Source organism: Glycine max, chromosome 14 (genome assembly GCF_000004515.6).
Source record: "Glycine max cultivar Williams 82 chromosome 14, Glycine_max_v4.0, whole genome shotgun sequence".
In the NCBI taxonomy this organism is placed as follows: domain Eukaryota; kingdom Viridiplantae; phylum Streptophyta; class Magnoliopsida; order Fabales; family Fabaceae; genus Glycine; species Glycine max.
In genome coordinates this window covers 863,835-877,334 of record NC_038250.2, presented here as the reverse complement: position 1 = coordinate 877,334, position 13,500 = coordinate 863,835, and the positions used below count along the sequence as shown (strand labels likewise).

Below are 13,500 nucleotides of genomic sequence, written 5' to 3'. Positions count from 1 at the left end.
AAATATATAATTATTTTTAAAAAAAATGGTCAAGAAAAATTAAAAAAAAAAGCACTAACCTCAAGAAGACCCAAAGCTAGCCAGTTTATTTAATTGCAAAGTACTAACAGCAAAATACCTTGGCATACCATTCATGACTGGTGGGTGGAGTTGATAGGACACGTTCAAAGTACTGCGGTTCATATATGTAAATTAAAGGATGATATTATTATATTCTAACTTTCCATGCACACATTACATCTAATAATTTATAGCATTTGGAAAGTGATTTGGGAACAGAAACCAGAACTTACGGATATATTTAGACAGCTATGAATTATGATATGATCAAACAGTCACTTGATTTAATGTGATTTTCTTTAGGACCACTATCTTTTATCAAAGACGAAGTTTTTTCAAGCTAACAATATGTAGAGTGAAACTGACTCTTTGGAATGAGACTGAAATTGAAGACCATATTTTTCTTTTAACCGAGAAATGATGTTTTGTACGAAATCTATCTATTCGCACAGATAATATAAAATGACGTGATGTTAATTATTTACTTTCCTGTGCATTATTCGTTATTTTGTGTATCTTTTCTTATTTGGTGATTAGTAACAAATTCGTTCTTTTATACCAAACTATTAGCACGAAATATCACAACTATATGTATCACCAAACTATATAATCCATTAGTAGGTTAATATCATTTATTTTTTTTGTTGGAGCTTTAGAAAGATTATATTCTGTATAATATATCAAAAAAAGAAAGAAAGAAAGAAAGATTATATATATGTATATATGGGCAAGCAATAAAGCTATGTTCGGGGTTATGGCAAAATCTTTTTAATAATGGAACTACTGAGAGGCACACGGCATCATCTTCATGGAGGAAAAACAAGCCAAAACTCACTGGAGCACTTTGAAAGGTTTGAAAAATTAGTATAGTGAAGATCTAGAGAAAAAACAATTAAAATTAATGGATCCATATATGACTCAAAGCATTCACTCATTGAGTGGCAATGGTCTCTAAGCTCCCTTCACATTGAATTAATTTGCTCATGCGGTAGGTGATAAATCTCAATTATAGAGAAATTGCTTAGGATGTCGACCTATATGGTCTTATCTCTATGATTTCGGGAAGCAATCACAAGTTGGAGGAATTGGCCAAATAATTAGAAAGAAACAAAGATTTCAATTGTTTTCTAAATAGTAAAGGATTTGTGATATTGATCAGGGATGGAGCCTCCCAAACGTGTGAATTCGGGAAGTGTAACTTGGCAATTCTTCTTACATGATTTTTTATGCTCATGAACCCTGTGGCTTATTAATTAATTAATATTATGTTGATGGGATTTCATTATTATGTCACTAACAAATCATGCTTGTTTCGATCAATCCGTGTTATTATTGGGGATTCAAAAGTCCACTTGATGTGCATCGAATTCACCACTTGCTGACTCTATTGCACGTGTGCCATGCATTAAGGACAACAGTTCCTATGATGCTATACTAGTAGACCTCTCAAAGGGTCCACCTCAATGCAAATCATAAAATCTCTCGCTATCTTTCTCTCTATTCCTCTCATATTTCCAGAATTTGGGGCACGGGGAAGCCATTCTGTTTTTATTGTATGATTACACTTGCTTGTATAATTGCCAAAGAGCTAATGTTGACTAGATAGGCAAAAACAACAAAAATAAATAAATAAACAAAAAAAAAGAGAGCTTAATAATGTGAAGATCATTAATCATTAATTTGATAAAAACCGTGTTAGAGATTACATGTCTTTTTTATGTAATAAAACAATATTCAAATTAAATAGGACTAATTTAGATAACAAAATTCTCCTTCGATATATTTAACATAGTTAAATACTTAATATTTAGACTTGATATCACTTATTAAATTAGAATAATTTCATACAGATTTATTCAAATTATTATCGATCAATCTTGTAAGTGACATGATATTAAGCTTTATTTTAATTATTATGAGTGGAATTACCTTGCTCTATAATGGCCAACTTCTTCCATACACATCAATGGCCCATCTTCCAGCACTAGTACGTAGTAGAAGTTGCGGCTATATCAGTGATAAGATGGCTACCGACAATACAATAAGAACATGGACAGAAGGCTGATATTGTAATCGAATGGAGTGGTGATAATGTGTTCGTAGGCAATATTAGTGCGCTGCTCTATTAATAATGTTTAGTCACTCGTACTACATTTATAATTTGTGACCACTATATTGTTGGTCAAATTTGAATTTTCCACTGATGTTGTTCAAATAGATTATTGATCGATATTCTCCTCTCGTGAGCATGCATGAGCTCCTACCTAGCTAACAAACAACCTATCACTAAAGAGAAGCTACTTATCTTACAAATAATTACAACTCTCTTTTCCTTATGCAATTAATTTGTTTTCCCAAAAGTAACAAAAGCTAGCTGAGGGCTGACACTCACTTTTAATAAACAAATATTGGAGAACCAGGGAGCTTGGGGGGGGGAGTATTATAATCATGGAAAGGAATATCACATAATATGTTGATAAGCAATGCTTCAATCTAAACATAAGGTGCACCACATTATGACAGCCTCAGCAGCATGTATAGGATTAGCTTTTTAATTATTTCCATAGAAAATCCAGCAATGTTTTGTTTCATGTCATGTGCCTGGCTATTTTCTTTGTTAGGATTAGCTTATGACTTATTCCTCATGTTTTTTTTATTCAAATGTTGGTGGATCCATGTAGTACGATATACAACAGCAGGAATGTGATTTAGATTTTAAAAAAATACGATTATTCATATATACAAATAATAATTTTCGTTCATGTTTGTCGAAAACCGTCGTGGTATGATTCACATAGATAATGGAATTCAAATACTCAGAAGGAAGAAGGGAAAGTGTGCGTGGGTGGGTGGGGGGCAGTAAAAAACGAAAAGAAAATTAGTAATTTTTTTAAAAAAAAGAAATTCTTGAATTTAACAGGCAAGCATGAAAGTAAAAACTAAAAATGGGTTATAAGATATGTTAATTAATTAAGACAGAATCACAGAAAGGAATCAACAATTATATAACTTGGTGTAAATGGGAGTGATAGCTAGAAGCGTTGCGTAATTACATTTTTCAAGAGGAGCTAATTATTTATCTATGGTTATTTATGATTTTTTTTGTTAGAGATGAAGAAACTTATAGTGGAAGTGGAAATCATCACCACATTTTAGTTCCTATTGTCTAATCTTTCTTTTTCATTTACTGAATTCATCTTGCATGGGATTACCAAGTGATCCAAAAGGGCCTTCTTGTTTTTCATAGCTATTGGGTGAAAAATGACATCATGCCATACGTGTAATGTAAACTTGATTGTTCATAAGATGCCCCCAGGGGAAGCCTTTATGACTTGCTCTCTTTTTCTTATGGGGTTGGATATAGACCTTTATGACTACTTTTTTACAAAGAGATTTAAAGCCGACAATTAATAAAATGGTGGGGTTAGAGGATGGATCGTTTCATACTAATGCAAGAATTAATTTCCATCCATGTATACATGGTGCATTTTGTCTCTTCTTTTTAATGTCATTGGGGTCCCTTTATTCACCCTCTTTTGCCTCGTTGATCTCCCCTTTACCATGAAATATTGCTTTTTCTTTTCTATAAATCTACTATCATCATACATCATAATAAATTAATATGCTTACTTTGAAATTCCATTATTTTTTCTGTATGCACAACCATCTCTAAATTAGTAAAAGATTAAGTTTAGGGTCAAATGTATGTGGACTATAAGCCTATATCTATGCACCTATTCGGTTCTAAACCGTTAAATTAAAGCTAGTCACATTCATTGAATTCAATGAATCAAAAGCTGTCAATTACACATTACACGAATGCATATCATAAATAAAACTTGTCCTAAGTCTACAGTTTCGATTTGATGATTCATGATGTATTAGGGGTGTAGATGAAACTTCCCCATCGATCGATTATCAGCAAAATGAAGGAGATGGTAGATGGGACAATTGGCGAAGATTAATTTTGACAGTATCATGCAATTGCAAGATTCATAATGCACAGAACAGAGTCATAAAAGTTCAAATTAGATAAGGCATAAGGATCTTCAGTCATCTTCAAGATTCATTTATAAGATAGGTGGGGAAAGCGGTACCCTAAAGTTGTGTGTGTCTGGAAAAGGTTGATATAGCTGTAAATGTGTCTAGAGAGTAGAAACAGCACATATATATATATATATATATATACATATATATATATATATATATATATATATATATTAGTTATTCATTTACTTTTCTTTTTAATAATTATAAACAAACTTATTAAATTGTTTCATAGTGCTTAGGTCTTTCAGATGGAGCCTATTATTTTTAAAAATGATTGTGTCTAAAGAACATAAATAAAAGTGTCTTTAGCTTTAAATTTTAGTGAATTATGATGATTCTATATTTTAAATTAAGTAAAAAATTATTTTTTATACATAGACAAACTTATTTTAGGATAACATTATATTTCAAATTGAGAGTAAGGGATCCAAAATAATTTCATGTAGGGTGTTTACGGGTACGAGTTATCCTCTAACCAAATTAATTTAAACCGATTCAAATAGTTTGGGTTTGATCATTTATGTATTTGTATTAAAATCGAACCGAATTAGTCAAAATCGATCAAATTTTTTAGAATTATATGATTTGACTTTAGGTATTAGTCTCCTTTAGAATATTGTGTTGATGATATTAAATGAATCAATTTTACTACTTTTAGATATTTGATGATATTGTGTTAACTGTATTGAATATGTAGATGGATCATGATATAAAATAGTAATTCTAAGAAGAGGAAAAAATATCAAATTTAAATGGGTAACATGATAGCCAAAATCAAATTGTTCATAAATAAATTAAGTTGGATTTCAAAAAGATTGTAAAATCGTACCAAATTGATCAAATTTGATTGGATTAATTCTTGAATTTGATCAAAATCGACTGACAAACACCCCTAATTATATTCTCTCAAGATATTTGAAAGGTTCAAATTTAAATATGCGTGTGTTAAGCCATATGGATTAGAATTTAATTTAAATATATTGATAATATATATTTTTATATTATAATTTAATTATAAATTTTCATAAATTTTTATGTATGTAAATATTATTAATTTTTATAATAATTATTTTAAAAGTTATATTGATAGTAAATTCTAATTGACTGATCCCGATCGTAAACGAATTACACTGAGAATTTATGGAAATTAATCTCTTGTCAATTAAAAATAATTTCAAATACGTTTATTTAAGTAATCATTATAAAAAAGTTAATAACATATCTTTATAAAGTATATATATATATATTAATTAAATTCTTTCTTTTAAGTTTTGTTCTCTAAGTATGGTGAATAAGATATATACTGGATTAGGGATCGTTGATTATCTTGGCTTCCAATTTTTGTTTGTTTAAAGAAGAGTTGCATCATTTGAGTTTTATATGGACTGCAGACTCCCGAAGACACTACAACAGAATTTCTTTTTGTTTTTCTTCTCCTTTGTCGCATTAAACGTACAAGCCTTAATTACTTTCTTTTCAATAAGGTAATCATAATCCTATTTATTTTGCCATGTCCCATCAATCTAAACTTTTTTTTTCTTCTTTCATTGAATCCCATCAATCTAAACCGCCTCTATAGTTAAACTTGTTACGGTACGTACTGTACAAATTAACTAACTATCTGTTTATTGATTGAATGTATAGTTCTCTTTTTTATATTAAAAATAAAAAATGTTACAAATTGTTGGTAGTTATCTACACTACACATGCACATGCTTCACCCCAAAAGCACAAAATGGTTTTGACATTCTTCCAATTGATGTTGAAAATACCTTTTACTTCCAGAAGGCATCTTCAAGTAAATGGCAACTATGGAACACGTGGCTTCTGTACCTGTAATTCTGTCAACACATAAAAACAAGAACGAATTTTTTTTTAATCTCAGTATTTTCTAGTTTTAAACCGTGACACATGATGACCACTTTGGTGCAAATTAAGAAGGTAGATTTATGTATTTAATTGGACTTTTTTTTTTGCAAGTTATCTAGCTTTGATTTGCGGATAATTCCTATTCAATAGTTGAATCTACTGTAAATTTGTACCTTCCACTCTTGGTCAGCATACCTTTCATGGTTTTCTTTTTATTTCTTTAAAGCAAAGACCACCAAATACTTATGACCAGATCCTGCACATATTATAATATCGTTCTTCATGTATTCCCTTGCTTCCATGTGCACTTCACTTGTCCATGAGATTCCTCACGCACTCCTTCATTTAAGTATATATAAACAAACCGAAATGGGTCTTATTATTATTTGTGAACTAAATTATGTCCATTTTGCTCCTATAAAATTAATCACCACGAATATCTCAGTAATTTGAGTAAACTTGACACCAATCATGGATACCCAATTTAGATTTTGACAATGGAAACAAATCCTTTCGTTGCACTCTTGATAATTTGATCCAAATATGCAAGTTAGTTGCTTAAAGTTCAGAAATTCAAAGGGTAGCATGCAGCAACCACCACATCAGTGGCTCATAAAAAACAGCAGCCACACAAAAACGATGGACCACAAAATGGGCCTAGCTAATTAAAGGAAGAAATTATCTTTTGATTAACCGGACAGAGAGCTATTACACTCAACCATCAAACTGTCTATTCTGTTTGATTAATCATCCATCACTATCTAGAGCTAGGTAAGATAATTACATTAATAACCAATTTCAAAAAAGTGCTAAAAGTCATTCTCCGTTCTATATTTTACTAGCCCTAGTGCTTACTTAGCCATGCCTTGTTTGCTGCTAATTAATCTCAACAGTTGAATAAATACACGAAGATGAAAAGTAATTATTATTACCAAATTAAAGCAGGAAACAATATAATATATGTGTCCACGTGGGGAACAAAAATGCAAAATCTTCTTTACATGATTTTCACCCTCCACCAGTTTCATGTCTCACGGTTCACTATTAATGAAACACTATCTAACAGGAACTAACAAATTGGATTACATTTAGATAGCAAATTTCTCAAAATTTCAACTCACTACTTGACACGTTAACCACAACAAACCAATAAAAAAGAGGAGTTTACCAACATAGTGTAGTATGATTGACGGATAACTATGCTCCTTAAATATATGGTCAGAGGTTGGATCCCCAGAGTTTATGCGTATGAATTAACATATATTGGAAAAGGTCACACTCTTAGATAGATTTCAATATAATGAGAGATTAGTCTTTCACTCTTGTCTAGAGATACCCTAGGTTCATCTTGAAATAAATAAATAAAAAGAGAAGTTTAGCTTAATAAAAATCAACAAACATCATCATGGGTATGGAGATGTCATTGTCATTGAACAGGAGCTTATTACAACAATAAAAAAACAAGGAAGCTAGCTCTTCTGACCAGAGCTTCTTCTCTTCCTCTATAAAAAAAAATCATAGAATTTCCCCCTCTACAATCCCAAAACAGATCACCACTTCTCTTCTTTCACAGCAATGTCTGTCATCTTAAGAAATCTGTCACTTCCTCCCAAAATCTTCTCCCTCACCTTGCTTCTCTTATTAAACTCTCTTTTGTTTCCATGCTGTTACTCCCTTAATGAGCAAGGCCAAGCTCTATTAGCATGGAAGAACAGTTTAAACAGTACTTCAGATGCACTAGCATCTTGGAATCCTTCCAACCCAAGCCCATGCAATTGGTTTGGGGTGCAATGCAACTTACAAGGAGAGGTGGTTGAGGTAAACCTGAAGTCAGTGAACTTGCAAGGTTCACTACCTTTAAATTTTCAACCCCTCAGGTCCTTGAAGACTCTTGTCCTCTCAACAACCAACATCACAGGCATGATTCCAAAGGAAATTGGAGACTATAAGGAGCTCATTGTCATTGATCTCAGTGGCAATTCTCTCTTTGGTGAAATCCCAGAGGAAATTTGCAGACTGAGCAAACTGCAGACTTTAGCTCTGCATGCCAACTTTCTTGAAGGCAACATCCCATCCAACATAGGAAATTTATCAAGTCTTGTGAATTTAACACTCTATGACAACAAAGTAAGTGGTGAAATTCCAAAGAGTATTGGCTCCTTAACTGAGCTCCAAGTGTTGAGAGTAGGAGGGAACACAAACCTTAAGGGTGAGGTGCCATGGGACATTGGAAACTGCACCAACTTGTTGGTGTTAGGCCTTGCAGAAACCAGCATTTCTGGGAGTCTTCCTTCTTCAATAGGGATGCTGAAAAAAATTCAGACCATAGCCATTTACACAACTCAGCTGTCAGGCCCTATCCCAGAAGAGATAGGGAAGTGCAGTGAGTTGCAGAACCTGTACTTGTATCAGAACTCCATATCTGGTTCAATCCCAATTCAAATTGGAGAGCTCAGCAAGCTTCAGAATCTTCTCTTGTGGCAAAACAATATAGTAGGTATAATCCCAGAAGAGCTTGGAAGCTGCACACAGCTTGAAGTCATAGATTTGTCAGAAAATCTTCTCACAGGTAGCATACCAACCAGTTTTGGTAAGCTATCAAATCTGCAAGGGCTTCAACTAAGTGTTAATAAGCTTTCAGGCATTATACCTCCTGAAATCACAAATTGCACTTCCCTGACTCAACTGGAAGTTGACAACAATGCTATTTTTGGGGAGGTTCCTCCTCTTATTGGCAACTTGAGAAGCTTGACTCTCTTCTTTGCATGGCAGAACAAGCTCACAGGAAAAATCCCAGATAGTCTTTCACAGTGCCAAGATCTTCAGGCACTTGATCTCTCTTACAACAATTTAAATGGTCCAATACCCAAACAACTTTTTGGGCTGAGAAACCTCACTAAACTGCTGCTTCTTTCCAATGATTTGTCAGGCTTTATACCACCTGAGATAGGTAACTGCACAAGCCTCTACAGGTTGAGGCTAAATCACAATAGATTGGCAGGTACCATTCCATCTGAGATCACCAACTTGAAGAATTTGAACTTTTTGGATGTGAGCAGCAATCATCTTATAGGGGAGATTCCTTCAACACTATCCAGATGTCAAAATCTTGAGTTTCTGGACCTCCATTCAAATAGTCTCATTGGCTCAATTCCAGAGAATCTGCCCAAAAACCTGCAGTTAACTGACCTCTCAGACAACAGGCTAACAGGTGAACTGAGTCATTCCATTGGTTCATTAACTGAATTAACCAAACTCAACTTGGGAAAGAATCAACTCAGTGGAAGCATCCCAGCAGAGATCCTATCTTGCTCCAAGTTACAACTTCTGGACTTGGGAAGCAATAGTTTCTCTGGAGAAATTCCCAAGGAAGTTGCTCAAATTCCTTCACTAGAAATCTTTCTCAACCTTAGTTGTAACCAGTTTTCTGGAGAAATCCCAACTCAGTTCTCCAGTCTTAGAAAACTTGGAGTGCTTGACCTCTCCCACAACAAGCTCTCAGGGAACTTGGATGCTCTCTTTGACCTTCAGAACCTTGTTTCACTGAATGTTTCCTTCAATGACTTCTCTGGAGAATTGCCTAACACACCATTCTTCCGGAAACTCCCTCTCAACGATCTCACAGGAAATGATGGTCTCTACATTGTTGGTGGTGTTGCAACTCCAGCTGACAGAAAGGAAGCCAAGGGTCATGCCAGATTGGTTATGAAGATTATAATATCCACTCTCTTATGCACCAGTGCAATACTAGTACTTCTCACGATCCATGTCTTGATCCGTGCTCATGTTGCTAACAAAGCACTCAATGGAAACAACAATTGGTTGATAACTTTGTATCAAAAGTTTGAGTTCTCTGTTGATGACATTGTCCGGAACTTGACATCATCCAATGTGATTGGCACCGGAAGCTCTGGAGTTGTCTACAAGGTCACAGTTCCAAATGGCCAAATACTAGCAGTTAAAAAGATGTGGTCATCAGCAGAGTCAGGAGCATTTACTTCTGAAATTCAAGCACTAGGTTCAATTAGGCACAAGAACATCATCAAGCTTCTGGGTTGGGGATCCAGCAAGAACATGAAGCTTCTGTTTTATGAGTACCTCCCTAATGGAAGCCTGAGCTCATTAATTCATGGTTCAGGAAAGGGAAAACCAGAATGGGAGACCAGATATGATGTTATGTTGGGAGTGGCTCATGCACTTGCATATTTGCACCATGATTGTGTGCCTTCCATATTGCATGGAGATGTCAAAGCCATGAATGTTTTGTTAGGTCCTAGCTATCAGCCTTACCTTGCTGACTTTGGCCTAGCAAGAATTGCAAGTGAAAATGGTGATTATACTAATTCCGAGCCAGTTCAAAGACCCTACCTTGCTGGCTCCTATGGATACATGGCTCCAGGTACTTTTTTCACACTAAGTTAGAATTAGTTATTTTTCAGTACTTGCATAACCCCTTGAAATAGTACTAATTTTTTGTTGTTTTGGTATATGTACAGAACATGCATCTATGCAACGGATCACTGAGAAGAGTGATGTGTACAGTTTTGGTGTGGTCCTACTTGAGGTCCTGACAGGAAGACACCCCCTAGACCCAACACTTCCTGGGGGTGCACACTTGGTTCCGTGGATTAGGAACCACTTAGCTAGCAAAGGAGACCCTTATGACCTTCTTGACCCAAAGCTGAGAGGGAGAACTGATTCTAGTGTGCATGAAATGCTACAAACTCTAGCCGTGTCATTTCTATGTGTCAGCAACCGAGCCGAGGACCGTCCATCAATGAAGGACACTGTTGCAATGCTCAAGGAAATTCGACCTGTTGAGGCCTCAACCACAGGTCCTGATGTGTTAAAGGGAGTTTTATCAGTGCATACTTCTCCAGCACCTCCTATGAAAGGTGTTTCACATGGAACTTCTAATTGTTCCTTTCATTTCTCAGAGGACTCAATCTGTTGAGCAAGCATGCAACTCCTAGAGAACGTATGATTCATAACATGTGCATACAAATGGAATGTCAGCTAGAGCTGGCCAGAAGAATTACTAGAGATGTTCAAATGTAATCCAAGATATGTAATGCATATTTCACGAATCCATGTATTCAATTTAAATAATAATAATAAAAAACATTCTAGAATCTAGAGACTAGAGCCTTTCACCCAACAAATTAATTAAGTTTCAGACTAGTTGGTTCCTCAATCGGATGTGAAGGTCACCTTGGCCTCATTGATATCTTTGTAACCTTTGTGCTTTTACCTGAATTCAAATTTTGATGTTCTTATTTTAGTCTTTGTGGTGAATTAACCAACATGGAAAGCAATTGATGATAATTTCCTGGTCTACAAGTGCTGAAACTTCTCAGATGTTACTGCCAACTGGGGCATTTCTAATAAACACAGTAGACTTAAAAGTCCATTTTGAATAAACTTCTACATAAGTACTTAAAAGAGGGAAAAAAATGGAACTTCTCTCATCTAACTTTTCTAAAAACTGGAGCCCATAAGTTGATTTTAACCTATTGGACAAATTTAATTCATTTCACCTTCTTATTTTTTTTTCTTTTATAAGGAAAGTTTATCCAAACAATCTGTCAACAAGTGATATTAATTACAATGATTGGAATTCTTTTGGATATTACACACAGAAAATAAGATTCTTAGGCTACATCTCTCTCTCTCTCTCTCTTTCACTTATTCACACACACGCACGCATACTCAAGTCAGCCTTTCAATTCCACATGGTCCCACGTTCAATACCTCACATGTCCCATGTGCTGTCTGAAAGAGACTTTGCATTTGCAACAATTGGAAACTCCTTCAGAAGCACATATTAAGTTTGGAATGAATGAAAGTCTGTGTATCTTAATCACACACACATGTATATGCAGGACCATTATTATTCTGGAAAAGTGAAAGGTAACATGTAAAACAGATAGACCAGTTAGTCCTGCAGCATATGCAGATTGCAAATACGAACAAGGGAATTTTTTTTATCATTTGCAAGGTTCACAAAATTCTCTGAACTGACCAAAAAGCTTATTCAATTATATCTTATAAGATTCTTTCTTGAACAACTTTTTGGCATTTCTAGGAAGAGTAAAAAGAGGACTGGAAATAATTGAGGAGCAGAGTTTGTGGCATTGCATTATATGTGAAAAGAATGAGTACGAGAATGACGATTTAAGTACATTAAAATATCCACAAAAAATAAAGTAAATTAAAATGAAGTTGCAAGAAGATTTCAATTATTTTATACTAATGAATGTCTTCAACAATAGGAGGAACACAAGAAAATTAGAGCATGGATTTGTCATAAAGTAACATTTCTTCTCATCAAAATATTATTTTCCTGCTTTTCCTTTTGACGGTAAACACTGAAAATTGTATTATGAACAAATTTTAATCCTTTTATAATAATATTTTCATTTATTAGATTAAAAATATTTTTTTTATATTTTCAAATTATTAAATGTATTTACTTTTTCATTTAAAACTATTTTTTATAAGTTTTAGAAATTTTGATAAAAATATTGTAAAAGGATATAACATTTTATTTTTTGTAAATCCATCCATTTATTTTGTACTAATTTGTAATCATCCGTGTATTTGTACTAATTTGACAAGAGGAAACTAAATTCCACCCTTTAGTTTTCTTTCTTTAAAAAAAAGAAAGATGAATATTTTTCAAGCAACACTAATATGGTTAAATTTTATTTTTAATACATTATTATTGTGAACAAAATTATGTTATTAATCAATTAGATAATATTTTATGTGTGACTAATAAGGTAGTTATAACAAAATTACTAATTTTTAATTATATAATTAATTAACAGTATAAAAAATATTTACATTGTCGTACGTTCTAGTTAAATTCATTTAATTAACATATTTAGTTGAAAATTTTCTACAAAAATATTAATTAATATTCTCTTTTTGATACTGCTTTTGTTATTATAAGAGTCTCAATAAATAACTTAAATTTACTATTAATTAGTAAAGTCCGCATTAAATTTAACCTAATAATAAATAATGTATTAAAAATGTTTCTAAAAGCAAAACTTAAAGTCGATAGGTTTCTATGCAATTCCTCATAAATATGTTCCAGATTTTAAAAAAGAATAATCGCAGTTTACACAAATTTTATGGTTTAAGGAAAAACTTAGTGCACATTTGAGAGACCTATTTCTTGAGGGAATAATTGCTTATTTTTCATAAGCACTCTTTCAAAAAAGCTATACCAAACAAACAATGTGAAAATAAAATGATATATTTCAAACGAAAAAATTAAATAAAATTCTGCGGTGCTATTGAAGAGTTCTGGTAACTGCACGTCTGCATCCAACTAGCCCTTTAAGTCTCCTACGCTTTATGAAATAATTCAACACATGCCATTATATCATATCATTAATGGCACTCATTCTGCTCTAGAATCCTGAATGCTAGTTGATGAATGACTGTTATTGGATAGGCATGTTGATAATCTTTCTAGCGTAAGCACACATTTAAGATAAGCACACGCATCAA

General features: G+C 33.4%; 1 protein-coding gene across 1 annotated transcript; it reads left to right on the top strand.

Moving 5' to 3' along the window:
- The first annotated feature begins 7,353 nt into the window (after positions 1-7,353).
- On the top strand, positions 7,354-11,251 carry LOC100813139 (LRR receptor-like serine/threonine-protein kinase RGI3). The gene is made up of 2 exons (XM_003545039.5): positions 7,354-10,378; positions 10,476-11,251. Exons 1-2 carry the CDS (start codon positions 7,555-7,557, stop codon positions 10,931-10,933), a joined length of 3,282 nt encoding a protein of 1,093 aa, XP_003545087.3. The 5' UTR covers positions 7,354-7,554; the 3' UTR covers positions 10,934-11,251.
- Positions 11,252-13,500: the final 2,249 nt, after the last annotated feature.